The 26,911-nt window shown below is 47.2% G+C and overlaps 1 protein-coding gene across 1 annotated transcript in view; it reads left to right on the forward strand.

Annotated features, from left to right (window-relative positions):
* The first annotated feature begins 12,139 nt into the window (after positions 1 to 12,139).
* TWIST2 (twist family bHLH transcription factor 2) overlaps positions 12,140 to 26,911 on the forward strand; it is a 36,124-nt gene continuing 21,352 nt past the window's right edge. Inside the window, exon 1 of the mRNA XM_009944693.2 lies at positions 12,140 to 12,659. Within this exon, the coding sequence (XP_009942995.1) occupies positions 12,140 to 12,622 (483 nt within the window). The 3' untranslated portion in view covers positions 12,623 to 12,659. The remainder of the gene's footprint in view (positions 12,660 to 26,911) is intronic.

The following is a 26,911-nucleotide window of genomic DNA, read 5'->3' on the forward strand; positions in this document are numbered from 1 at the left end:
TATTACTTATAGCCTTCTGCTTTCCCTCAAATAAAACATTAAATATCTCTGAAAACTTCCATTAGGAAGTTCTCACCTTCCTTGAAAACAAGTTATTTATTTTCAACCAATTTTTTTTTTTCAATTTGCTTTCCAAATCAGTTTTATAGCATGCACTCCCATCAAAAAAATCAGATCCCACTGAAAAACAAAACAGGGAGCAACTCTAATTACAAAATATCACTGAGCTCTGGTTGCATAACACGCTGTGAGACGCTGACGTTTCTAGCTTTTAGTTTAGGCTTTGCCTCGTAAGCTAGAAGGTATGTGTCCCACCAGCCCCGTTAGAGTTTCAGAAAGTGCTGTTTGTGCTTATGCAGTGTTTAACCGAGACCTTGGCACTTTAATAACCACCCACATCTCACAGTTCCCAAGATGAGGCTTACCCAGGGCAAATCGGAGTCAACGGAAGCGTTCCCGTCACCCTGGCCAAGGCTGCTTATCTCCCATTTTATTTTCGGCGCAACCAAGCTCTCCCTGTTCTCCTCAGGCTGCTTTCTCTGCTTAGGCAGAGAAAAGAGCTTGCTAACCGAGAACGTGGTTTTACAGAGGCGAGGTCTGAGTAAACGGCAAGCAGCTTGATGCTTGCAAGGGACTTTGCATGGAAATCAGGTGGCTTTGCTGGAATTTATCATAAATGTCCCACCTGCCTCCTGATGCGAGCCCAGAAAATAGATAGCGACTGAAAGTATTTCCCCAGTTTCACTGTGGATTTGTGCATCCCCAGGACATCACTCTCGAGCAGAAGCTCTTTTACCTGAGCAGGATGGCAAAGGGAACTTGCAAACCAGGAATGCCTGAGGGAGTCCTGTTTTCTCCCTCCCCAGTACTTCCAGCACTGAACGAATCTCCTGTCCTCTTGCTTGGATATCAGAGTGCTTCCACACAAAATTGGTTGCATCTCCCACTGTATTCTCTACTGTCCTCAAGAAAATGGCTTCTCACACTGCATTACCCTTCCCTTTCAATCAGCTGAGCAATTCTGGGAGCCTTCAACAGCATCCTTATCCCAGCTTCGAAACAACTGCCTCCCAATGACGGCAGAGCTACAGAAGAGCTGCACTAAAATCCCACCGGACACATCTATTGTCAGAGCCCATGGCAACTTCTGCAGCTAGGCACCTCTAATGCTAATTCTTTCTAAATGAAAGGCTGCCTAGCGGCATACTGAAAATTAAGCCTTTGAAGCCAGCACGCAGCTCCCCAACCTATTATTGCTTTTTCAGGTATACTCCACTATATCAAAATTATACAGATGGTTCTGTCATGAGTGCAAAAGCAATGGTTTCAGTGTCTTCCCCACAGAAAAAATGTAAGCGAGTTTATACAGAGGATCCTCCAGATATATTTCCTCCATGTGTTATTTTTATGTATCTTCCAGGGAAATGCAACTGGAGAATTTGAATTTAATAAGTGTGGGATATGGGGCACTATTAAGTCTTCAAAGCACAATCAAGCAACAGTGATGAATCAAAGGTCTACAAAAACATCGCTAGAAATTATTGGCTCTTTAGGAGACCGAGACAACACAAATGCCTACTGGATTGGTACTTCAGCCCCCTTGGGAGGGCAAAATTATTAAAGGTGGCTGTAAAGCCTGCTGAGAGCAACATAACATTTTCTGCTGACTTTGCAAGTTGTGGATCAGACTCTGGGTCACTTGATAGAGTATATAGCGGGACCGACAGCAAACTTTATCTTTGCCAAAAGCCCAAAAGAGAAGGAAATGAAACATCACTGTAGTACTGATGCCAGGAAAAAAAATTGCAAAGCTCAACTGATAATGAAAAGGTTGGGGGAGGTTCAGGCTGAGGACAGGTATGCTTTATAGCTCTCCTCCTTCAATAATTAAGTGTAAGTTAGAAGACCTCTTGAGCTAAAATACACAAAAATGCAATACTTTGCAATCCACTACAGGTTGTGGTGCTAGTCCTCATGGCAAAGAGAGCTACTATGATTGTTTTAATTCAAGGACTGGATAAAATGGAAGCTATACCACATTCTTAGGCTGCAGCACATGTCACCTCCTGAACCAGGGAGCTCCTGGAGAAGGTTTGAGGATGTGCATCACCCCCTAAACTTCAATACAATGACTTAGATGCTTGAAGTTGACCATACAGGACATTGTTCTCTCCCACAGAGACTGAAATATGCCCCACCACGAAGAGTGCAGTGGTGCATGCAGCCCTGTAGTACACCTTATAGCGTCACCAAAAGGGACATTTCTTAAACTCGCTTCTCATCTGTGATGCTGAAGGTAGGATGTGGGCTGCTGGGACAGAAAAATTACAGCCCAGATTCTTGTAATACTGCTGCAGCACTGCTTCGCACCATCCAATCCCAACACAGCAAGGCACAGGATAATAATTAGCAAGTCACCCTTGCCCAGAGAAGAACACCAGGGATGCAACAGAGCAAGACATCAATGGGAGCAGGGGGAAGGACACCCCGACTCCTGGATGCAGCAGGCTTGGGAGGTTAAATAACCCAAACATGCACCTTCGCTAACCCTATGCATGCAAATCCACAGATGCTTTGCAGGAATGCTCTTCCTGTGCCTTTGAGGGGTGCAGCTGTTTCTTTGATAATTTCATTTCCAGTGCTTCAGTTACCACACACATGTTCCTTTACACCAGCTTTGGTGTCTATACAGTGGTGTATTTACAACCAGACCTACATCAAGACAACTTGTGCTATGGTTCATGATGTCCCAACAGACACAGTCTACGCAGGTAAAGGTTGTTACTCTTGAGAAAACAACCTGTTTACTTAACATTTCTGGAACAGCAGTCCAAACCAAATGATACTAATTTATGGATTTTTATGGTTGCTTCTTTTAAATTCAACTAACTTTAACTTTTGAGAATTTGAGTTGGGGCTTTTTCTTCTAATTGTGTTTGAAAGAAATGATGGGCCTTTCCTGCTTTTTCTCCCCAGATCTCACTAGGAACATCAAGCCTGGTTTCCCTTGGATTTACTGAGGGTCTCAGAGGTGGAACCTGATCTTTTGGGGTCCAGCTGAGTCTTTAACAAAGCTATCTTTTCTCCTCAAAGTTTGTTCAGGTGCTTGAGTTAAACAGGTGTTGGTAAAGACAAAAGAAAAAGCAGAAGTTTTAATCAGTCTAAGAAAAAGAATTTCCTCTCTCAGCTGAGCAGGTTTGGCTGACTGTCCTTCTGATGTTGTAAGTGTGGCTACTCAGCAATTTATTCTATTTTATTTTAAATGGAAGATTTCAACCTTTCAATATCACATTAAATACCAAAGTGAAATCAAGTCAGCTGATAACCAAGCAATTTGATCAGGAGCTACCAGCCCATTGCTGCAGCGAAATTCAAAGTGAGGTACTGGCTTTCTGTGTCCACTCCATTCGTGGTCAGGCAACCCAGGACATAGTGAGCTCCCTCCTCCTCAGCTGCCACGGTCTATCAGGGATGTCCAGAGCAGGGGCAACAGGCATCTAAAGTACCTGGGCACACAAGTAAACTTAAACTGAAACACAGAGGTAAAGTGGTCAGACCTAGGGTGTCTGGTTTTCCAAAATAAATCAATTTCCTAGGAGCATCCGCATGTTTCACAAAATGTTGTTCTATTTAGAAGAAAAACATTTTTTCTGCCAATAACTAATTCTGTCAGTTTTTTTTTATCTACTTAGTGAGAAATTCATTAGTCACCCAGGGTTTTTTCCAAGGTAATACTCCTTCCCTCTCCTAGACTGTTTAAATACGTAAAAGAAAGACACAAAGGACCTAAACCAGCTCACTTTTCTTCTCGGTCAATATCCAAGGAATCGTCACCAGATCCCACCCTCCTGCAAAGACACTAAACCACTGAAGACTATAAACACCAGCAACAACCTCCACAGAGTGTGAGCCACAGTTCTCCTGGGCTGGGATGCTGTATTTTGTCCTGCTGCTGTGGGAACATCAGTAAAGTCTAAAGGCCCAGAGCACAGAGACGCACTGCTGGGAAAGAACTTAATAAAAAGTTAAAACATCCTTAAAAAAGATGGATAGGAAAGGAAGAGTGGCTACAATTTTTGAGCAGTGTTTCTAAGAAAGGCAAAACAAGTTACAGGCAATTGTTTTTACCATCAAGGTACGGGAGGACAGCTGCGATCTGGCTCATAACTAGCGCTCTAACCTTTGAGGCAGAAGGCGCAGCTCTCTGTTTTAAGTAGATGGATATTAGGGGAGGTTTAGCCCAATTGCTTGAGTTGGCCCAACAGTGACAATGACCCAACTAGTAGAGATCTTAATTTCTGGCACAGAAAACCAAGGTCCCATCTCTAGGATCCCACTACCAGGCTGACAAGGAATGGAAACACTTCAGAGGAAAGATTTTTCACCGGTGGGAACTGTGATGAATGACCTGTCACTCAGCAGCAACCCATCCAGCCCATCAACAAGTGCTGCTAATGATCTGTCCAGTCTCCCTTCAATAGAAGACACATGCAACACGATACATGGCCTCCACTATGGCTTAAACCCTGGAAGAAATGATTGGAGAATTATAGTGCTGTAGGATAAGAAATAAGGACAGATATTGCCCACTTATCTGAGCAAAGGAGGGCTCCAGGGTTTGAAAACTATGATATCTCAGGCAGCAGCCAAAGCTAAGGTAAAGCTCAGAGCTGACCAAAGAGACTTCACATAGTTTATCTTAACTGACTCGATCTTCTCCTTGAAAACTCAGTTTTCCTCACTTCAACAAACCTTAAAAAGTTTCCCCTTGTTTTGCCCTGGCACTTAAAATTGTGATTTTTTTTTCCAACTTCTGACAACTTCAAAAACCCCAGTGGGCTCCAGCACAGCTGTTCCTGAGGCTGTGCTGGGGCCACCAGCACATGCACCAAGTTCCTAGGAGGGGTTTGCCTTCCCCTGGCAGGGAGATCTTACAGCTATCTGTGTTCAACTTGATCAATTTGGCTTCCTCCCTACCCAAACACATGAACTGCAAAACTCAGTACTTTGGCAGCTGAAATACTAGAAGTAGCCTCAAAGGTTAAAACGTAGTTGGCTAAGGTTCAGGGCAATGAATCCCTCCTTGCTGTGTGCATATCTATCAAGCGATACACCCAAGCAAGAAAAGCTGCTTCTGGATCTGCCTTTGCACTCCTGCAATTTTTCAGGTTGTGTCTGTTCAGTTCAGAGGCATTTCTCTGGCCAGCAACAACGAGACATGTCACCAGTGCCACACATCCACCTGACATAGGCCTTCAAAGTGATTTGAGGGAAATGGGGAAAGCCAATTTGTAACACACTTTGAGAAAGATTATGTAGACCCACGGGGAAAACTGTTCTTTTCAATGGCTGTGTAACTGCCCAGGGCTTTGCTTTACAGTACCTTGTTGCTATCTTTTCACCTGACAAAACAGTTAACTGCAGTGCTGATTTAACTCTCTAGGGTCCCGGTTAAATCCTCAAAAATAATGAAAAGGAGGAATACAAGCAACCGCACTTCGGACTTTTCTTGGTGAGCTTTCCAACCATGTGAGTTCAGAGTAACTATGGGCTTCAAGATGTGTAAGAAGAGTAATGACACCACAACACTACTGTGCCGAAGAAAACACTGCAGTCAGTGGATGGATCCAAAACAATGGATGATGACAAAGGAGATGGACAAAGCAGCACGGTGTTTACAAAGGCAACCTGTGCCCAACAGGAAAAGTTTTCACCCTGGGATCCTGCTGACCCAGAGGGGGCTGTGGAAGGCAGCTAAGACAAATGAGTTACAACCCTTAAATCTGCTTTATGGGATCAGTGGCTTCCCTTACATTGTGTCTGGGGCTTTGTAGAATAAAGACAACAGCACCTGAGGCCATCAACATCTGCAGACCTGTTTTGTAATCCACAGGGAGAGGATCCACCATGGGGACTAGTAACAACAATCCCTCTCTCCATAGCAGGGCAGGGAGGTGAGGTCAGTCTCACCAGCATCAGCCTGGCCAGATCCTTCCAAGCTCACCGACTACTTGCACTGCTGAAGTCGACCAAAGCTTCATTTCAGAAGCAAGCCCTGGTTCCTCAAAAGAAGCTGTTCTCCATCTTCTGGAGATGGAGAAGCTATCAAGCAATGCTAAAAACCAGAAGCCAACCTTGATGTTGTTTTGAATATGCCTGTCTTGAAGTGTGTGTTGCTGCCCAGAAAATGAACACAAGCCTGACCTTTCCCAACAGTGCCCAAACTCTGTTTGAACAACCAGACTGGTTTTGGATTCCCCTGGATATTGGTGGGAAGCCCTTGCTCCCCAGTTTAATGTGGCTGGAGATGTGGGAGGAAAAGGCAAGGAGAACAAAATACTTCACATGCTTTGATTTTCCAGTTAATGAAACAATATTTTCATTTTTCCTAGCCCAGGTTTTAAGCTACAGTTACTACTGCTGCAGCCACAACTAATATTTCACCATCCAAAAAGAGAAAAAAGAATCTGTCTTCCCTGTGGATTCCCAGGGAGACATTCCACTCCGATCTGCAATTAGTGGTGGCCTCGGGTAAAAGATCTAAAATAGAAATGTTATTTTAGGAATCATGATAGCTACTACTTTTTACTCCCCCAAATGCCAGTTCTCCTTTTCGCTTTGCACTATCATTAAAAATAGAATCCACAATTGCAATGCCGCTGCCTTTTGGTTTCTTCCTACAGCAGGCCACATGCTATCTGCCCAACACTACCAACATGAGAAGTTACGCAGATTTCTAACCTTGCCAGCAATCAATGATCAGAACTGAAACGCTGCAGCCAGCATTCAAGGCAGAGCTCTATCTTGTCTATATTATCCTTGTCTTACTGACAACGAAGCTCTGACAACCACCAGATGTGAACATGTCCTCCAACAGCTTAAGTCCAAAACCTATAGAAGCCATTGAAGATCTCTTCTTATTTCAGAGGGAGTCCTGATCAGAAGTTCAAGCCTGTATTTAGCATATATGTAGTTTAAACACCTGCCTACATCCCACAGAAGTTAGTGGGACTCGGATGCACCACTCTTCTCCAAGGCATCCTCCAGTGCAGCACAGAATCTGGGCCCCAGTTAGAAATTCTGCGAATTACAGTACATTCTCATAATCTGACTCACCATGGTATTTTTTGAAAGTTACTTAAGATTTACATTTATCATTATTACTGTAGACTGTTTATACTGGCATTGTACATAGCAAATTAAACAAGCTCTGGAAAAATAGCCTGTGCTATTCACACCTTTCTTGGTCAAAGCTTGGATGGAGCTGCCACCTTCATAAAAAAGAGATGGGCAGAGGGCCTGGGGGCTCTCAGGAGAAAGAGATGTCCGCTTGGAAAATCTCCAAGACTTAGTTTCTTTTCCATAATTCTCCTGTAAAGTCTCCGCTAAAAAGACCTATATTTCCCACCTCCTCGTGCGCAAAGCTGAGGAAGCCAGATGGAGCCACCAAACCACTCATGGGGAGAAGCTGCTACCTTGCTCCCTACGGGGCAAGCGTCGGCACACCCAGCTGCCCCCACAACACCTCTGCAAATCAAAAGCACGCCTTGACCTTGACTGCATTTATTGGCAGGATTAACAAGCCATAGGGATTCGCTGTCCCCAGGTCAGACTCTCCTTTGATGGCGTCTGCTGCTCTGAGGGTTTATAACTAAGGAAGCAGAAAGGAAGAGCGGGCACATCAGCTGGTAACAGTTCAGAAACAGATGTACATTCCTGCACAAAACTCCAACGTTAGTGTATCCAATTACTTTGAAACTGTGCTCTGCTCCAACTGTCTTCTCCCTAAAGCTTTGCTCTCCTTACCTCCTGCCCCTTCTCTGCGCTGCTCACCCACCACTCCTTTGCTTTTGATTATAATCTTGTCACTGCAGGGTGAATGCTTTGGGAAACCTCCGCCTGCCACGTCTGGCTGCTGCTGCGGTACAACGCGAGGAAGAAGGAAACAAAGCCCACAAAGCAGAAGCGCAAGGCGAAACGCAACTGCCTGTGCAAAGGCAGCACGTGGAAGATGCACACACCAGACCACATCTAGTGGCTGCTGCACAAAACATTAAGGAATTATCCTCTAAGTCACCCCAACAGCAAGGGGGGAAAAAAGAATAAATCAGCTTAATTACACCTGGTTACAGTAGAGTCTGTTCAATGCTAGAAGCAATTTGCAACACGGATGTTTCTAAAAGGAGAGATGATACTTTTCTCTATTTTTTTCAGTAGGTAGCAAGGAGGAGGATGGCAGTAAGCATAACAGCATCCTCCTCCTTTCAGTTTGCTCCAAAAATTTGTGTCCCTGGCAGCTCCCCCAACAGAGAGGAGCTGGAAGAGCAGTCTGAACACGTTGAAATGTTATCGCCTCTACTGCCAGGGCACCCAGACTTTCCCTGCTTCCTACCACGGGCAGAGGGAAGGGTGGCAGGAGGTGGATGTCCAAATGCCGCCCTCCACAGCGCAGAGAGACTGAAGGGTGATTTGCTGGCCAGGCCCTGCCAGGCAGACAACTGGACCACAGGCTTCCTACAGAGAATAGGGTACAGAATTCCTACAGCACTGCCCCCTAAACCCAGTCTGTGTTCATTGTTTTCCTCTAATTTAGAAATTTGAGGGACCTGGTAATGGCAGTGAAACAGCAGCAGCATCACAGTAGATGCTGCATTTAAAGAGGGCACTAAACCTTGAACAAAACTGTATTTTATATTGCAGTTTTTATTTTATAACTTCTTTCCCACCCTGCTGTGGTAGCAGGAAGGATGCAACCGCCCCGTCCTCCTTGGCCAGCGGTACCTTCGTACCACGTGGCTCCCCTGCAAACCTCTCCAACTCCCTCTTCCTTCAGGAGAGCCAGATCACATTTCACCCGGGTCTGCGCACACGTAGACCGCGTCTTTGGTCTGCTCCAAGGGAAGATATTTGCAGTATTGTCAACACTGTACTTAGCTCTGGCACTAAGTACTGCTAGGGGACTCAGCGTCCGTGAGAAGTACACTCATACACAGCAGCTCTGGAGCAATGCTCATTGGAGCCGGACTTATAGACTTCGTAATTACGACACAGCCGAGTTTCACCATAAATTTCCCCTAATGAAGCCTGCCTGATACTAAAAAGCTTTGCACATTTAGAGGTTATGCACAGCAACAGCCCCCTTAGGGAGAAATCCTGCCTCGCTTTGTCGTTCAAACACTCCTTCGGGCTCATTCGAAGAAGCCAGGCAGGGGGCCTGGGCTGTTCATTCGTTTATTTAGTATAGCCATGGTGTGTGGAGGAGCAAGGAGCTGCTCTGCTGCAGAAGCCCGTTCCTGCTCTGCACCACGCAGCCGGGAGAGACATGGCCAAGAGCACAAGGAGCAGCAGCTGCTCAGCTGGACCAAGATTACAAATGCAGCTGCGTCTTTTTGCCACCACAGCTCCAGTGATGCCCATGAGCTGCATGACTCCTGCTGCGCTTGTATGGGATGGGTCCAGTGCTTATCACAAAGGCAAAAATGCCTGTGCCGGCTGAGAAATGGGCACTTTTCGATAAACCCACCCGGTCAGACCCCCAAGCCCCTCTGTCTCCAATCCCTGGAAGGACCTAGTCCCACCCCATGAAAACACCTCATCTCCCCAGGAAATCAAGTCCTGCCGTCAGTGGTCACGGCAGGGCAAAAGGAAGATGCAGAATAAATATTAACACACATCAGCAGGGTAGGTGGAGAGGAGACACAGCACAGAACATGTCCGCGTGCTCTCAAGCTCAGGTCTGCTCCCTTTGCTCCTAATACTCCCAAACGCAAACCAAAACACAGCCCTGTTCCCTCCCTGAGCAGCATTTTGCAGGCACCTATAGCACCTTTGGGCAGCACACGCTGGCTACTCAGCCCAGCTGCCCTCCCATGCTCCATGCATCCCTGCAAATCCACAGCAGCTTACCACCCTAAATGGTGTGCGAGCTCATGGAGGAGCCAGCACCCTTAACAGGGAACCTGTCTGCTGAGAAAACCGTGCTCTTTTCACCTGGAAAGCAGCAGTGCCCCTCCAGTCTTCAGTAACAGCTGCTCTTCATACTTGGAAATACAAACCGAGCACCCCTTATGAGTGGTGCTTTGCCCTCCGAGGTGCAGTTTCACATCGGCACCACCATCAGCTGCAGTTTATTTGACTTAAAGGACAGGCGAGGGGCCATTACTCACATTTCCCCAATACAAATTTTGCTTGCCTTAACTCAGCCGAGGGTGGTATCTGCCTTCGGGTCTGTGGGGCTGGCAGACACCATCACAGCCCCCCATACTCACAGACCTCCAGGTCGCAGATGCAGAGCAGTTGCCAACCCTCGGCCTCATCTGCCAGTCCTGAGTCCTTCTGGAAACCTGGCTTTAAGGTGTGAGCAGCAGAGGCACCCTTCCTATCCGACTCACAGGGGTCTTAAATTGGATTAAAAATCTATTTGCAGAACTGCCTCGCTTTCCGACTTCTGTGCTGCACCTGAAAACCTTTCCTTTTGAAAGCAAACACAGGCTCTCCCCAGGGGCTGCCTGGGGAAGTCTTTCCACTATAAACATTACCTACCAGTAGTGGAGTCAGCCCCAGGCAAGCCAAAAATTCCTTCTCCTACCAAGGAACACTTTCCAATCAAACCAGACATTATTTTTTCCATTAATGAGTGTTGATACCTACTGGAAAACTTTGCAAAGCAATCCACTCCAAACTCACTCTTCTGATAAAACATCTACATTTTTACGAGTTTCTTCTGTCTTATTTTTATTATTGTTTTATTTTATTTTCCTGTTCCGTATTGAAAACATGATCTTTGCTGCTCAGGAATGCATCTGTTCCTGCAATTTGGGCTGTAACTGAAATCAGAAGTCCAAATCTGATTTTGCTCTGCCTGAGCTCCACGGAAGAAAGCAGAGTTTTCCCACATTTTCCCTGGTGTGAGGGAGAGGGAAAATAGATCCATCATCTTCTGTTTGATACATCAGAAACCCTGGAGCCACTACCATGGTTTTTACGCACTGCGATACCACAATTTCAGCAGCGGGATATTCTGGAGGAAGAGACGTCCTCCTACCTACCTTGGCTCTGGCTTCCCCAAAAAGTATTATTTAATATTTAAGGGAGGGTGAGTGGGGAGCAGATCAGCTGCATGGCCAGCATTGCCTCTCTGGGGTACTCTCCACAGGGTTTTCTACAAACTACTAGCTGCTTTCTAGATGACCCATACTTCGGGCTCTACTGGGTAAGTCCAGGAGGGTCTTTCCGTGCCCTCCACAAGCAGAGGGCTTGAAGGGGCTTCCCCTGGCTGGCCTCAAACCTCCACCTTTCCCACAGCTTAGCGTGCCCCAGGGGACTTCAGCCACCCCGAGGTCACCCCATGGGACCCGGAGGCAGGTCCCCACCCTGTCGCCACAGGGCAGGGAGTGTCGGGAGCAGGGTGCTGCGAGGGGCAGCTTGCAAAGGGGCAGCAGGGAGTTTGCAAGACCCCCAACACCCAGGGCTGCAAAATAGGGCACTATCTTACAAAAATGCGGCACCTTCTTGGGCATGTAAGGGCTCACATATCCTGCACCCCAATTTGGGCGAGGTACTGCTGCAGCCTGGCCATGGAGCTGGGATGGGGACCCTCAGCCCCCTGCAAGCACTCAGCAAGCAGACCAGCACCCCTTAAAACCCTGGCAGGGGGGTTACCCTGGAGGGGTGCTGCGAATTCAGCATCTATGGGGGTAGGGATAGTAGCAGTGGGGGGGTGGTCGCCAGCTATCTTTTATTCGAGGTGCATTCCCAAGATTTTAGTTAAGTGTAACATAAAACTGTGAAAGTTTAGCAGGGGAAAAGCTTTCCTCCCACTGACCTGGCCGGCCAATCAGAAGGGAGCCCCGCACCTCCCTCACTTCTGACAACTATTTAGCAACTGAGCTCAGCTAAAGTTTCCAAAAAGTTAGAATAACTTCCTCTCTCCAAGACCTCAATTTTTTGCACAACCCCGGTCCTTGAAATAAGAGCCCTTCGAGCAACCTGGAAAACGTTTGGTCAGCAAAAAAAAAAAGCCCTCCTGTTTTTCCAAAGGATCTGTCTCAGGAATTTAAAGCACATTTAAGACACACACACACTCACATAACATAAGGAGGGGGGGAAAGTCTCTTCCCCTCCCCTTCTTGCAGAAATCATGGAAGAAAGCTCCAGTTCTCCTGTTTCCCCTGTGGATAGCTTGGGGACCAGTGAAGAGGAGCTGGAAAGGCAGCCAAAGAGGTTTGGCAGGAAGAGAAGATACAGTAAGAAGTCCAGCGAAGATGGCAGCCCCAACCCCGGGAAGAGGGGGAAGAAGTCCAGTCCCAGCTCCCAGTCTTATGAAGAACTGCAGAGCCAGAGGATCCTGGCCAATGTCAGAGAGAGACAGAGGACTCAGTCGCTCAATGAAGCTTTTGCCGCCTTGAGGAAAATCATCCCCACTTTGCCCTCTGACAAACTCAGTAAAATCCAGACCCTCAAGCTGGCGGCGCGGTATATAGACTTCCTCTACCAGGTGCTACAGAGCGACGAGATGGACAGTAAGATGACGAGCTGCAGTTACGTGGCTCACGAGAGGCTGAGTTATGCCTTCTCCGTATGGAGGATGGAAGGAGCATGGTCCATGTCGGCCTCCCACTAGCCACCGCCCGGGCCAGGCGAGCCCAGCTGCCGAAGGGGTAGGTACCGATTTCTCTTCTCCCAGATGATGCTCCGCGTATTTCTGGCTGCAGGATGGGGCCCCCGTGGCTCCCTTCACCAGCCCGGCTTTGCCATGGGGCTCTGTCCTGCCCGGGGAGAGGTGCCACAGCTTGGTGGGGCACTGGGGTGTTGCTGGGTAAGGGGTTTGAGGCCACTGACCCAGGGGGTGAGATGGACTGCATAGAAGCGTCTAGCCCCCTCCCGCTCCTCTGCATATGTGAAAATTCAAAGAAAAGAAACTTCCAGGCAGGCAAAAATGAGATATGTCCCATTTTTTAAAAAAACCCGGCATGTTTCTGCTCTGTGGGGATGGGGGAGCTGAGAGGGGACTGTCATTGAGAGCTGGCTGAGGAGGGACTGGGGGAAACCATCGCCGCATGAGATTTGCCAGAAAGCGTTGCTTCGGGGAAAGGTTTTAAGAAAGGAAAAGGCGATCAGTAAAACTGGCTGACAAGGGGGTCTGAAACAGCTGCCACCCTACTCCACCAGCAATTGCGCCCAAAAAACCCAGTGCCAAGCCAGCAGTTCTGGGGCAGCCACATCCTCTCCTGGCTGGGGGGGACCAAGGGGGTCAGCAGGACACAAGCGGGGTTCAGTAACGAGTTTACCCCAGGTTGTGTTTCTCTTAAAAGAAACAAGCAGCAGATGTCAGCTGCAACCCTAGGCTCTGCCCCTTCCCCCTCGCACGACAAAAAAAGCAAACAAAGATAGAAGAAACTTCGCCAAATTTTCATATTTGTTCAGTTTCCCTTCCCCAAAGCGCCAGTCAAGCAAAGGTTGGTGTTAAGTGTAGTTTCTTCTTCACTCTCATCACTAAACCCTTCCTCATCATTTTCCATTAGCAGAAAATTACTTCCTCTTAAGTTCCCTTTGTAATATTCGGGGAGGGAGGAATAAACAGTAAGAAAGGAGAAAAAAAAAAAAAGAACCCTTAATAACACCCTCATCTCAAGCTAATTAAGTAGAGCAGCTCTGCATTGTGTCAGCCAGAGTTTGCATACGGCCAGTCGCTCTCTGGGGCTCAGTACATAAAACAGAGCCCATGAACCCATTTCATCCAGCAAATGTTTGAAAGAGAAGTTTGCTGTGTTGTTGTCCCCCCCCCCCGCCATAACACCGAGCATGATGCAAAATGAAATAATTTCATCATGTGAAGAATCAGCTCCTTAAAGACAAAAAGTTTGTCCCAGCCCACTGGCCAGACTTTTTCAAAGATGCAAATCCATCTTTGTTTTAGCAGCGATAAAGCTTTCAGAAAAAAAAAACAAACCTTGACGCAACTACCATACTTTGTTTGAAAAAGCCAAAGGGTGTTCACCCAGGGCTTACCAGTACTGCAAAATACTGACCCAAAACCGTTATAGAAACCACTTAAAGTGAATGTTTTACTCATGTCCCGAAATGGTTGGCATTTTGGACCTGCAAATTCCATGCATTTTTCTAGGGAGCCCCCAAAACTTCAGGCTGTTCAAAAATGGGTTACTCTGTCCATTGCACGAGCTGCCTGTTGTTTAGTTTTGTTTAAACAGGTAATGCCGCTGTTGTGGGTTTTACGGCTATTGCTGCCATTACTATTTTATGCGTGCTGTGCCCTAATTTCAGCTGCAAAAAAAGCCAAAGTCAAGTCGCTTTTTAAAAGGATAAACCTTCTGTTTATAAAAGAGAGTGCATTTTCCCATGCTAATCTGGTTTAAAAAGCTGCAGCAAATAGGTTTTTTAAAAAAACACACAAAAACCTCAGGCTTCTTGTCAAAAACAGATGTAAAATGTCCCAAACGCATATTTCTTCAGCAGTTTAGATTGGCTGAATAGTAAAGTGCTGGGATGGAACAATGCATTTATTCTGTTGTTTCCCAAACGATGTACTGCCATTAGCCAACGATGTTTTTAAAACTCTTATCTAATGCACAGCCATCCCTCTACCACACAGTACTTCAGCAGCAAAACCTGATTTTTCTACCCATGTTTAAAAATCACTGCCAGTTAAATTATTAGCATTGCTCCAATGCGGAGGATTTTATATGTAGATGTTCAGATTGTCCCTATGCAAAAGAAATTACGAACAACACTGCTAACTGCGCAAGAAACTGTGACATAGAGCCAAATCCCAATGCATTTTCAGTTTGCTTCGGAGTGGCTCGCTATTCGGTGTCTTTGTCACAACCCGACTTCCAGCCCCATGGTTAGAGGTGGCTTTTTGCTCTGCATTTTCATCCCCTGTAGAGTAAGGTCTCCTTTTCCTCCCCAAGCCCCCAGACTTTCCCCCTTTGCCTCTCCTCTTTGCGCCTGTGTGTGCGTGCACACGCGTGCGGTTGAACTGTTGAAAACGTTGTTGACAAATGGCCTGGTGTGGTGCAGTGCGGTGTCAAATTCTATCGTTTACAGCGACAAAAATTACATCTGCCAGCAAAAAAAAAATACTTCAAGATCCTCAAGAAACCCTCTGAAATGGGCAAACTTAGCTGGCGGATGTGTCACAGACTTCTGCATGGGTCTGTCACACCCAGAGGAGTTTTTACACCTAACAGGGGAGCAGCCTGTACAGTCTCAGTGGCAAAAAAACCCACAACCCTTAAGAAAAAAGTTACTTGAATTTGGGATCAGCTCCTGCATTTCCTAGGGACTAGCGAGCACTGCAAGTGTCGGGTGAGAATGAAGGGGTAAGGTCCGTTTGGGCTGGATTGCCACAGCCGTCCTCCCTTTTCCCTGGGTTTTGGGGACACATAGGCAAGGAAAAGTTTTCTCCTTGGAGGAATGGTCTTTCCCTTTCCACTGCAAAAAAAAAAAAAAATCAGAGGAGCTTTTTGATTAGAAAATCAGAGCCTTGGGAACTGGTAAAATGCCACCTGGCCTCTGCAAATGCCAGTAGGTCACTGCCGCTCGCTTCTCTGGCCACAAGAGGTTTTCCTGTTCTGCTCCGCGTAACTACAGACAACTTACTCCAGTAGTTTCAACAGAAGCAGGTACAGCTTTGTGCTTCAATTAGTGCAGTAGGATATTATTTTGTGCAACAGCATATTATAAATAGTGCAACAGTGCTGAGCGTTCCTGCCCCGAATCTCCTCATCCTCATCACCAGCACCTGCACCCCTTCTCTTGCAACCACCTTTCTCTTTCCCCTTTAATATGTTCAAGACACCCTAAACGACAAAAAAGTTCAGGAGAAAAAGTGTTGCCTGTTATTCTATTTAGTAGGAAAAATACTGTCCAACCAGGATGTCAGGAGCATCAAAGTGTAAAGGACGATGTAGTCCTACGCTCGTCCCAGTAAAACCAGTCTGCCAGCAACCCCCTTCTCCCACTTGCCACAGCAGGGCTTGGGATGACCCCTTTGCCTCCCCTGAGCTGGCACTAATAATGACTTTCCCATTTTTTTGTGCTGGGGAAGCCACACACAACCTGTGTGTGTGATACATAGCCCTCTTACCATTGCCCCCGCAGACTTCCAGGGCAGTTTCCCGTATAAAACGCTAGCATCCTATTTCATTTTGTCCTTCAAGAAGCAAACAGATGTTATCTCTGCTGGCCCTGGGAACAACCTAATTCTATAGTTTATGAGAGCAGTACAGTTAACCAAGGGTGTTGTGACACTGGAACTAAGCCCTTTTTGTCCCCAAAGCCCTGGTTTTTTTGTACGCATCCTTAGAAAAATGTAAATGTTTCCTTGACAGGAAGGATTGTAAAGTTTGGTATTTACATTAATAGGCTTGTAGCAGGGGGTTTTCATCTTAGTGCGTTTAAAAGCCCAGCAAAATGCATTTTGGATCTTCTGTTTATGTTCATGTCTTTTCTTGGGAAAGAAAAAAATCTGTTACACAGCAAACACCAAATGCATTGCAGCCAGCCAGAAAACGCTCAGGCTCAGAGACCACTGAAAGAGAGAGTGCAAGCAAAACGCTCCAGAGAAGGAGACATGCAAAAGACAAATCTGCCATGGGCTGGATGCATATAAACTAATTACCGATCATAAAGAGTTATAGACACACGCGGTGGAGGGAAAATGTTGGATCAAAACCGAAGGACTGCTTAGAAGAACGGCAAAAACCTGTTATTACTTAATCTGTTGGAGCCAGGGCTGCGGTAAGAGTGCTGTAGGGAGAGAGGTGCATTGAAGGGTCATTAAGAGAGCAGTCAAGACATACGCTTCACTTAAGTACACCTAATTTGTCTCCAAATTAGTCACCCTCATACCAGTGCTCTGTGGAGAGCAGCTTTAACTTTAAGAGCATACGAAGCATCCTCATTAAAACAAAGGGGAAGATTGCAACGCGTCACCTTTGCAACCTCCCTTATGTTGCTTTCTTCAGCGCTTTTTTAGGGGCATATTTCATAGAGTTATAGGTAGCGGTGATAAATTAGCCTTGGAGATCATAGCAGTGTCTTACAGAGCCAGGACAGATCCCGTAACCACTGCCAAAATCTCTTTTGGGGACATTTCTTGTCACTCTTTCCCCCTAGCAATATAATTATTTTGATAGCTGTAGCTCTGCGAATCATTTCCATGTGGTTCCGCGCGACTTCGAAATCTCTAAGCCTGAAATCTCCAGAATTTATGTCTTGTTGCAGAGCTGTAGGAATAGTTTGATGAGGCCGTGAACGTGTGAGGGAATGCCACCACAACCCCAAGCACAAAGCGAGCGCGACACGGAATCAGGGAATTACAGCTGCCAGCCAGGGAAAGCACACATTTCGGGTAGCTTTATTCCCCCCTTTGCCTCTTCCCAGGCTTCGCAGAAGATAAGTGGGGGGGGAAGCTGATAAAAAAAAAAGCACTGTGCCATGAAAAACACCCTAGGCCAGATCCTCAGCTTGCTCCAAGCAACCTTGCTGTTCCTTGCTATCTGACGATCCCATCAGACATCTCAGTGGGTTGCTCTAAGTCACCTGGAAAGTGCTACAACCATTGCGTATAATTTACTACTTAGGCAGATTTCAAAGTGAGGAAAAAAGAGAAGTCTTCCAGCTGGATACTAGCAGCCTCACGCTAATTAATTATTAGCTCTCAAGAATTAAAACAGTAGAAATATTTGCCAGAGAAAAAAAAAATCTTTAGACACTCCAGCGTTCAATTAGTTTTGTAGTTGTAGATGACCACTCAGCAACAACAACTCATCATACACAAATAACAAATTAACTCAGCTAGCCAATAAATCAAAGCAAGGCAGTTTTTGCCCTCATACCTATCTCTTTAACCACTTCCAGGCTGGACCCGACGGATGGCAGCCAGCCCATCCAGCCCATGCTGGGGCACAGCAACTGTGCCATCGGGGCCAGAATTTGCAACACCCTTGTCCCTCTCCCAGCAAGGGAAGAAAGTTAAGCAGGAAAAAGGCTTTTCTCCAGCAAGCATCTCCTCAGCTGGGCTCTTTCTTAGGTTCTAACCAACCTTCCTGGTGCTGTGGATGCTTGCATTTTCTCCACGGGCACGCGGACTGGTGGGCAAGGTGGGATTTGGGTTCTGGTAGCTCTTCACGGTGTGCTTGCGGGACTTGCTTTGAGGGGTTGATTGGTAAAATAGAGGAGGACCTCCCTTTGGATTTTTTCCACCCTGTGTCAGTCACCCTTAGAGCCCGACGCATTTGGCATTCAGCAGTAAGGAGGGTTTTTCCTCAGGCAGGGAAAACATTCATCATTTCTCCTCCAAAAATGAGCTGTCAGATCATGGGAAGCAGCACCAGGAACCTGGAGACATGAGCACCTTGCTAGAGGAGGGTGCAAACACGACGGAGAGGCTTCTGGCACCCCTCCTGCACAAATGTTCAATAAGCAACAGGAACTGTTAAGCCCTACTACTAACAGAAGGTATCAGAGAGGTCGTTAGATCCACGATCTCACCGGACTGTTCTTCCCAAGGTCCGAGCCTTTTGGGGAGAAGACGTTCTGACCTAATCCTCCAAACTGAATGCAGGAAAGGCAGCACAAAGGCTTTCCCAAACCAGCAGCCGGCGGGTGTTTGTCAGCACCCAAGCCTTTTGTCCTGCCGGCAGGCAGGGCTGCCTGCGCCTGCCTGGGCTGGGGTCTCCTCCAGACCTCTCCCAGGGGCTTCACTGGTGACCCGTCGCGTGATACGGGATTTTTTTTTTTTTTTTGGCTTCTGCATTTCAGCAAAGAATGGGAGTTAGGCAGACCCAGTCTCGCACAGCTTGCGGAAGTGATCAGGCATCAAAAAGAAAATAACTGTTGTGCCCTGTGCCGTACGGTGAGCTGGAAACAGGCTAGTGTCCCCATCTTCTCACCACAGCTTAGAAAACAGAAAGCGGGGGGGTGTGCAAAGAGACAGATGTCTACTGGTTGAGCTCGATATACATTTACTGGAAGAAGTCCAGTAAGCCTGTACTAGCTTTAATTGAAATCCTAATGAGAGTTTTGCCTTGTTAACTGCCACCCCCAGAAAAAGCTTTAGTATTTCCTTGAGACCTGTCAAATGCACACTTAATGTATGAATTCGGTTTCAGATTTAGCCACCAAAAATCCTCATGCAGCAATTTCTGTGGTTATGCCTTTGGTTTAAGCTGTTCAGGACTCCTTTAAAAAAAAAATCATATGTTTGTGCTTAAATGTAAATAAACCTAATTGCTCAGCTAAGAAAGATGTGGGGCAGTCACAGCTGTAACAAGGCTCCTGTTAAAAAAAAATACCAGCTGATCCAGCTTGGAAAATTCGGTAGGGTGGGATGGAGCCAGGGAGAGGCTTTCAAACAGAAAGCAGCATTTTGCATGGCTGAGGGATTCCCCAACACATTCACATCCAGTGCCCCCAACACCAAGCTCCTTAATAAAATTAATCTGCCAGAGGGATCTTGCACAGCCAAACATGCACATGTAAGACCGACCCTTATGGTATGTTTCACACGCACCGTGATGAAATCTTGCTGTGTAATATGGCTCTTTAGAAGAAATTCCTGGCCAGGAGGCTCAATAAATTATGAGGGTGTTAGGAAAAAACACAACACCCAACAAAAAATAAGGGCAGACTCAGGAGAAAGGCAACCAGACATATGGTTTCCAGCATAAAATTTGCCATTGATAACAGGACAGTTTATCTTTAGTTAAGAACAAGAAAGGACTTAATCCCTCCGCAGAAAGCATGCCTGGGGAGCACTGCAGCACCCCGATACCCCTGAGCCATCACCCCATGGATGCTGTCAGGACCGCGCTCACCCAGCAGCACAGAAAACCCACCCTGAATGTGCTCAGGACAGAGAAGCAAAGAAACAGCATTTCATTATTGAAAGGAAAGTGGTGAAATGCAGAGGACCAGCAACAAAACGGCGTTTAGTTGCCGGTCCTCTGCATTTCACCACTTTCCTTCTGACATCCAAACCACTCCATCCCACTGAACCTCTGCCGAGGGCAATATATACATACAGCACTTATAGAAGTGCTGCCCATTTAAGACAAAGCTGTTAGCTCCTACTTGGGTGTTCAGAGCAAAGATCCTGCGGGAAAGCGGTGCTGCAGGCCAAACTGCACACGCAGCATGGCCCGGGAGGAGCCCCAGCACCCGTGGGTGCTCGGTGATGCCACCCAGAGTGGGGTCTCATCCTCCGCAAGAGGACATTACTGGATGTGAGCAATACCTTCGTACCAGCATCGCTACGGGCACAGCAGGGCATGATCAAACTGTTAATCAAAGGAGTTGGGACACGGAAAACAGCTTCTCAGCGTGTCGAAACTGAGCGCCTGTCTCCTTGTCTCTTGCATGTTTTCCACCACGATGCCCAGCACCACCTCCATGCCACATACACACCAAATTGCATTCCACAGGCACCTCTGCCAATTCTTGTGAGCTTTTAAGTCTTTCTACCCCGCAAACGCACCCGCAAGTTTGCCTGGCAGGCTGTAGCACACCAGACATCAGCGGGTGCCACGGCACGGTGTGGGTGGCAGGAATTGAGTCTGTGCAAGAGCAACCGTGTGGAACCAGGGAGTTTTCAGCTATGGCAGTGCTTCTGGGAGAACCAGGGAAACACCACGATGGAAAGTGCCCAGTGAGACACTGTGGCATAAAACTACATAAAAGCAGAACAGATGAAATAATAGTCTTGAAAAAAATATATATGCATACAACATTAATGTTTATTTTTACACACTAGATAGGATAGCTATTCTGCTTCCTTTCAGGAAATTTATTATTTTCCCTGGTGAGCTCAGGAAATACCTGATATCACCGAGCCCTTTTTGCTGCCTCTAATTGCGAGTGCAATGCTTCGGGCACAACCCTGCAATCTCTGCATTCAAAGCTCTCTTCTAGCACAATGCGATTTTACGCGCCGAACAAGCAGATATTTTGCAAGAGGTTTTTCATCCTTTGCCACGAGAAAGGCTGTTTAATAGATTCCCATTATTACCAGTGCTAATTACTTTCTCTTTTTTTACCACATGAGTTTGAAGTGTTGACCATTGGAGGGGAGCTGGTGTGCGGCTGAGCATCTGCTTTCTCCCCACGTTCCCTGTAGAGGAGCGGCGAGCTCGCACTTGGGTTGTGATGCAGCAAGGTGGTTCCGAGCACGAGGTTTTGCAATGTGCAAGCTGCAGTTTCTGCCCCAAGAGCAAAGGGGATCAAGGCAACCCTTTCCAGAGATCCCCTCAGAAATACTGAGAACCCACAACATAGCAATCAATATTCCTTGCAATAACTTCATGTGCGTGAAGGAGTAACTCACCACTGTTTTACATGTTCCTGCCAGGGAAAATCGCAGACGAGAGTGCCATAAAAAGACCCCATCACTCAAAAATATAATTACAGGTACCCCCAGCCAATGAATGCCACATGCCTGGGGATACAGGGTAGCATTTTCAGCCATCAGTCGGGAGCTCAAAACACACTGCTTTTCCGCAGGACTGAAATAATCTGAAAATTTTATTTGTAAGAACTGTTTTATAAATCAGGCAATACTTTCACTCTCAGATGGTGGCAAAAGTAAATATTTTAAAGTGGTTGAGGAGCCAGAAGGAAACAGACACAGCTTTGAAAATTGTAGCTGTTTTAGCTGTGAATTATGTCAGAACAAAAGAGAAATACCTGGCTTAAAAACCAAGTGTCTTCAAATATATTTCCCTTTTTAGATACTGGTTTATTGTTCTCAAATCTATCATCACTGGCCCATTTTCTGGTGCAATTAGAAAGGTTTTTGTAAGTACCACATACCACCTGAGAGGTACGCGTACAAGTCCCAAGTAGGTTTTAGATCGGTCCGCACTTCCCTTCTCCTACAGAAAATAAACCTCCTGTTTATAGCATGTTTGACGCTATTTCCTAATACCACAGTTTCACCAAACATACAAATCATTTGCGACGTGTTTTTGTTCCCTAGCGCTATTCATTCTTAATCTTTCATTTAAACGCTACCACACAAGTTCTCACACAGCCCTAGCAAAGTTTGCATTATTTTAAACTACAAATCCTGTTTCTAGATAGGAGACCCTTTGGCTCCCCCCTTGTATTACTCTTCCACTGCACTGATCAGCCAGCCCTTCAGCTCTGTTCCAGGCACATCCTTAAAGTTGAACATGTGGCCGAAATATTTCAAAACGAGGAGGTTTTCGGTTGTTTCTGCCATGGCACGCCAGCAGAACCAGCCTGACAAAGAAGCTCAGACAGGCCCAGTGGAGCAAGCTCTCCCATCACACGCAAACACACAGCTCATCTGCGCAAGCTGCAGCACCCTGTGCTGGGCAACCCCGGTACAAGTCTGTCTTAACACATCTTAAAGAGGTCATCCAGACTGCACCCTCCCCATGCCAAGGGTGTTTGCCTGTGCTGTTGGCATAACTGACTTGTCCCTTGGAGCACAAGCTATAGGGACTACGCAGCTGTCCTGCAGCAGCAAGCACAGGGCAGGCTCCTGGGGACAGGGTCATGTCAATCATGCCCTGGAGCTGGGCACGGTGCTTTTTCATTGGACAAAGCTAGCATAGCCCAAAGGTGTTTTGGGAAGCAAGGGCCAACACCACCACAGTGAATGAAAACCGGGAGAGGAGCAGAGGAGATCTTCCTGGGTGCCTTTCAGGGAGCCCGGGCTAGGACTCGGTGCTTAAAGCTTTGCAGGGGATTTGGTTGCTTGGACTGTTTGGGGCACGGGTGAGTTCCACGTTGCTCTGTTGTGCTTTGTAGATGCAAACACAGTCAGCAAGGCACCTGCAGCTCTGCAGCCGTGGCACAATCAGGGAGGTGGCTCAGGAAAGTTGTTGGCCCAGTGGTGCAAGGCACAGCAGGGCTTTGCCCCAGGAAAGCTCACCACTTCCAGCTGGTTCACTGTTTGCAGGTCTGCACATGAGCTGGTCACAGCATGGGAATGCCCACACTGGGAAAGGCAAACCAGCCCTGAACACAACTCCAGCCTGAGTGCTCAGCCCTTTGCACGCACTGCTGGGACCCCAGCCCTTCACCCTGGTGTCCAGCCCCACGCCAGCATCTCACAGCAGGACAGAAGCCCTTCCAAACTTGTGCTGTCCACCTTCCTGGCTGCCAGCACCCCAGGACCACGTAGGGATGGGAGCACCACCAGGCTTTACCCCCACAGGTCCAGGAGGCATCAGATGGGCTGAGAGGCAGATGAGGCTGTTCTTCCCATTTTCATTCTCTTAGGAAACGAAGAAATTAAAAAAAAAATAAAAAACAACCTTTGGCAGCAAGCAGAGGGTGGGGATGCCTGCCAAAGCCTGGACAGCTGTACCTTCTTCCCTAGCAAGTTGTGCTATCAGCAAGGGTTGTGCTGAAAGCCAAGAGGAGTTACCATAGCTGCCACATTGCATTTTGCTGATCCTTCCTCTGGGAGACACCTTAAAGAAACAAACCCACCCTAACAGCTACGCCAGTACTCACGCTCCACCGCGCACCAGAGGAAAACTATGGGCAACCTCTCCGGGTTTGTGTTTTGTGTTGCCTTCCCCCCTCCCCTTCCCCTAGTATCCAGCATTTCTGATCCAAGACGAGGGGACAGGAGAGTAGTTTATACAGAACAGTTTTTCCATTCTCTGCAGCTTAGCTTGCGTAGAAAAAGGCCGCCCGCCCCTCCCACTCGTGGCCCCGGCAGCACTCCAGTGGCCGGACTTTCCTGACAGCTTGAAATAACCCAGGAAATTATGCAAAAACCCCGGCGGGTCCGATCCCGCCCGGCTGGAGACACGCACAGCTCTGCGGCCAGGACCGACCCACCCCAGCCTGTGTCTCCTTGTGTTGCAAATCTCGAAGCTTTTGCCTGGTGAAGTCTTAAAAAGAGCAGAAAGGAAGGGACACGTCAGGAAGGAGGGAGACGTGATGAGCAAGGAGATGCTTTGAGGAGCACTGATGGGCTCTGCCCAGCTCACAGCAGATGCCCACCAGGAGCATTGGTGCAAGTCCTGGGAAACAGCTGGGGAAAACCTCTATTCCCCTTCCAGCAAAGTGCGTAACAAAACAAATGGGGCTCTGATTTCTTTTTAAAGAGAAATTGAAAATTTTTCTTCCTTTTCTTTAGGAGAAAACAGACCTATTTCTAAGTGTTATCCCTGCTCTATCAATCATCTACATGACAGCCAAGCAATCCCCAAGCTTCAAGATTTATTTTTAAGTTCCTCAGTGAAACAACTTTCTGTCCTTCAAAGCCTTCTTCTGCATAGCCTGCCACATGTATTCTTGTTTCCATTATAGACCTCATTTTCCTTGAAAACCTCTCCGGAAGATAATTCCATGGAGCTGTACTTGCTCCAAAGCCATACTGAGGTACCCAGTCCCCAAACTGTTGCACAAACAACCTGGTGATATACAGACATATTTAGCTGATCTCCATAACAAGCAGTTGCCCAGTCTCAGAGAGATCTGTTTGACTGAGAAGGTGGAAAGCCACCGGAGCACAGTACAGCTTGCTCCTGGGCTCTTGCTGACTCAGCATCTGCTGGCACTAGAGGGCAGGATACACTATATTAAAGAGTAAGGTGGGTTTGAGGTAGCATCCAAGGGGCACGTCTCAAGCGTGTCTAACAGGGAGCTTGCAGCACGTGGGAGCAGCCAGGAGCTGCCTGACTGCACAAAGCAAGGAGGTCCCAAATTTTGCACCAAGCACATCCCACAGCAGTGATTGTCAGGAAAACAGTCTCTCAGGTTATTTAATTTAGCATACGAATACCAAATGACATCAGAGGCACTTCCGCCACATAGCAGTCACAGCTACCTGCTGGTTTGCCAGCCACACAAAACATTTCCCCTTGAGGTGCCTTGCAAAGGGGATGCTCTGAGCAGTACTCGCTGACCCTGTGTGGCAGTTTCTGATCAAAAGCGTTTGGCAGATCCATGTAGCAGGCACAGACAAGCTACACTGCAAGTTCTGTAGCTCAGATTTTCAGAAATAACCTTTTTCATGCACATCCACCAGCTGATGCTCAAGCAGTTAAGATAATCTTTCTATATAGAAAAACTGGGTTTTAAAAAAAAAAATCTCATTACTTTCTCTAGTGTGTTTTTCTGTCTATGTTAAAGAAGTACTGTCCTCATCTTAATGGGAGAGTTCAAATTAGCTCCAAACAAAAAAAAGTACAGGTTTACTTCATCCCTTTATAGACAGCCACCTCAAACAATCAAAATTTTAAAAGCTTACTCCACGCAGGTCAGGCAGTACAGTCCTTTCATTAGCGAAAACCCCATAGCACTGGCGGGCTTCAAGAGCAAGGTAATTTGTGATCTAAACACATGAAAAAAAACTTCTCTCCAGCCTCCCAGGCTTCCTTGCAGAGGCCCTAATCCTGCAACCAGAGCATGCTGCCCTGCAGCATGGTGGACGCAGAAACTCCATACACAACTGCAGGAAGTCTTGTGGGCCGACAGCCAGGAGCAGCAGGCTGCACTCTGAATAAATGATGTTTTTTGACATCACCACTTGTAATACATGATAACAACTGAAGAGATTGGCTTGTACCAGCGTGACAAACCCCTGCCAGGATACAGCCCATTGCGATAGCAGCTCAAACATGATGCAGGCATGGGGTACGATGAGCATCACTCCCAGCTTCTGGTACTCACAGGTGTGCCAGAAAGCATCTACCTTTCACTGAGGAACTGAACTCCTTTAAAATTTAAAGATTGGGGTGCATGCTAACAAGCCAAGCCTGGCCAAGATGCTGTACCCACAGGGGTCTATGTACTGCAGCAGCTCAGTGCAGGGCCAGACCTGGCTATGTCCCAGCAGAGCCAGTCTGTCCAGCAGCCCCTGCTGAAAAGCTGCATTTGAAGCTAACACCCCCTGAAAGCAGCACAGGAGAGCTTTCAGAACCATAATCAAGATATTAGGTTAGGGAGATGAGAGGGACAAAAACCAAAACCTGGCTGTTCCTGAACCTGCTCCTGGGTCACACGCAACTTGCCCCATGTGATTTTGGTTGATGGATGGTGCCTCAGTTTCCCCTCTGAAAAGCAAACGCTAATACTATTCATTTGAGTGCCTGTTGCCTGTCCACCCTGTACCCTCCCTGGGAGACAGGACCTTCCTACACACAGTGCACACAGAGGGGGGATCCACTGCAGCCAGCCTGGCTTTTCCCTGTCCAGCCTTGCTGGCTGTCCCCCCACGGCACAGAACATCCTCTTGGTACCCTGTATGTTTAGGTGCCTTTTGCATCCCAGCAGGACCTGACCACTGCCGAGTGGAAAGCAGCTCTGCACCAGGGCCAGGCTGAGCAGCCTCTCTACAGCGATTGCTGCGCATTTCACAGCTCCTCATTTCAGTGATCTGAATGGCAGATGTGTGCTGCAGATCTGGAGAGAGACAAAACGGAAGGAAAAAGGTTAAGCAGCTCTGTGAGTCACTCCAATACACGGCCTACTGTTGATTCAGAAACCTACCTCAGCAGTAAATACAGAGTGGAGTTCTAACTGTTTAACCTTTTGTACTCTGGCCAGCAGAACAGATAAACGAGAACAAAACACCTCTCCAGAGTCAGAAAAGCAACAAATCTGGAAAACCCTGCAGTGGGGTTAGTACCAAGGAAAAAAGTGACCCAAAACAAGCGATCTAAAGGGGGGGGGGGGGGGGGGGGGGGGGCAGGAGGGGAAGAAAAAGCTGCAGAGATGAAAGGCAAAGAGGCAGGCACAGACATTAGCGGAGCAGATAGCGAAGAGAGAGTAGAGCGCAGGCTGTGCTGCTCTCTGGGAACTGCTCCAGGCAGCACAACACGAGTAACCACGTTCCAAACAAGCAAAGGGAGGCTGCATAGCCCCAGCACAATAAAAAAAGAGAATACAGCCCAAATCCTGT

This window comes from Opisthocomus hoazin, chromosome 9, assembly GCF_030867145.1.
Source record: "Opisthocomus hoazin isolate bOpiHoa1 chromosome 9, bOpiHoa1.hap1, whole genome shotgun sequence".
NCBI classification, from domain to species: Eukaryota; Metazoa; Chordata; class Aves; order Opisthocomiformes; family Opisthocomidae; genus Opisthocomus; species Opisthocomus hoazin.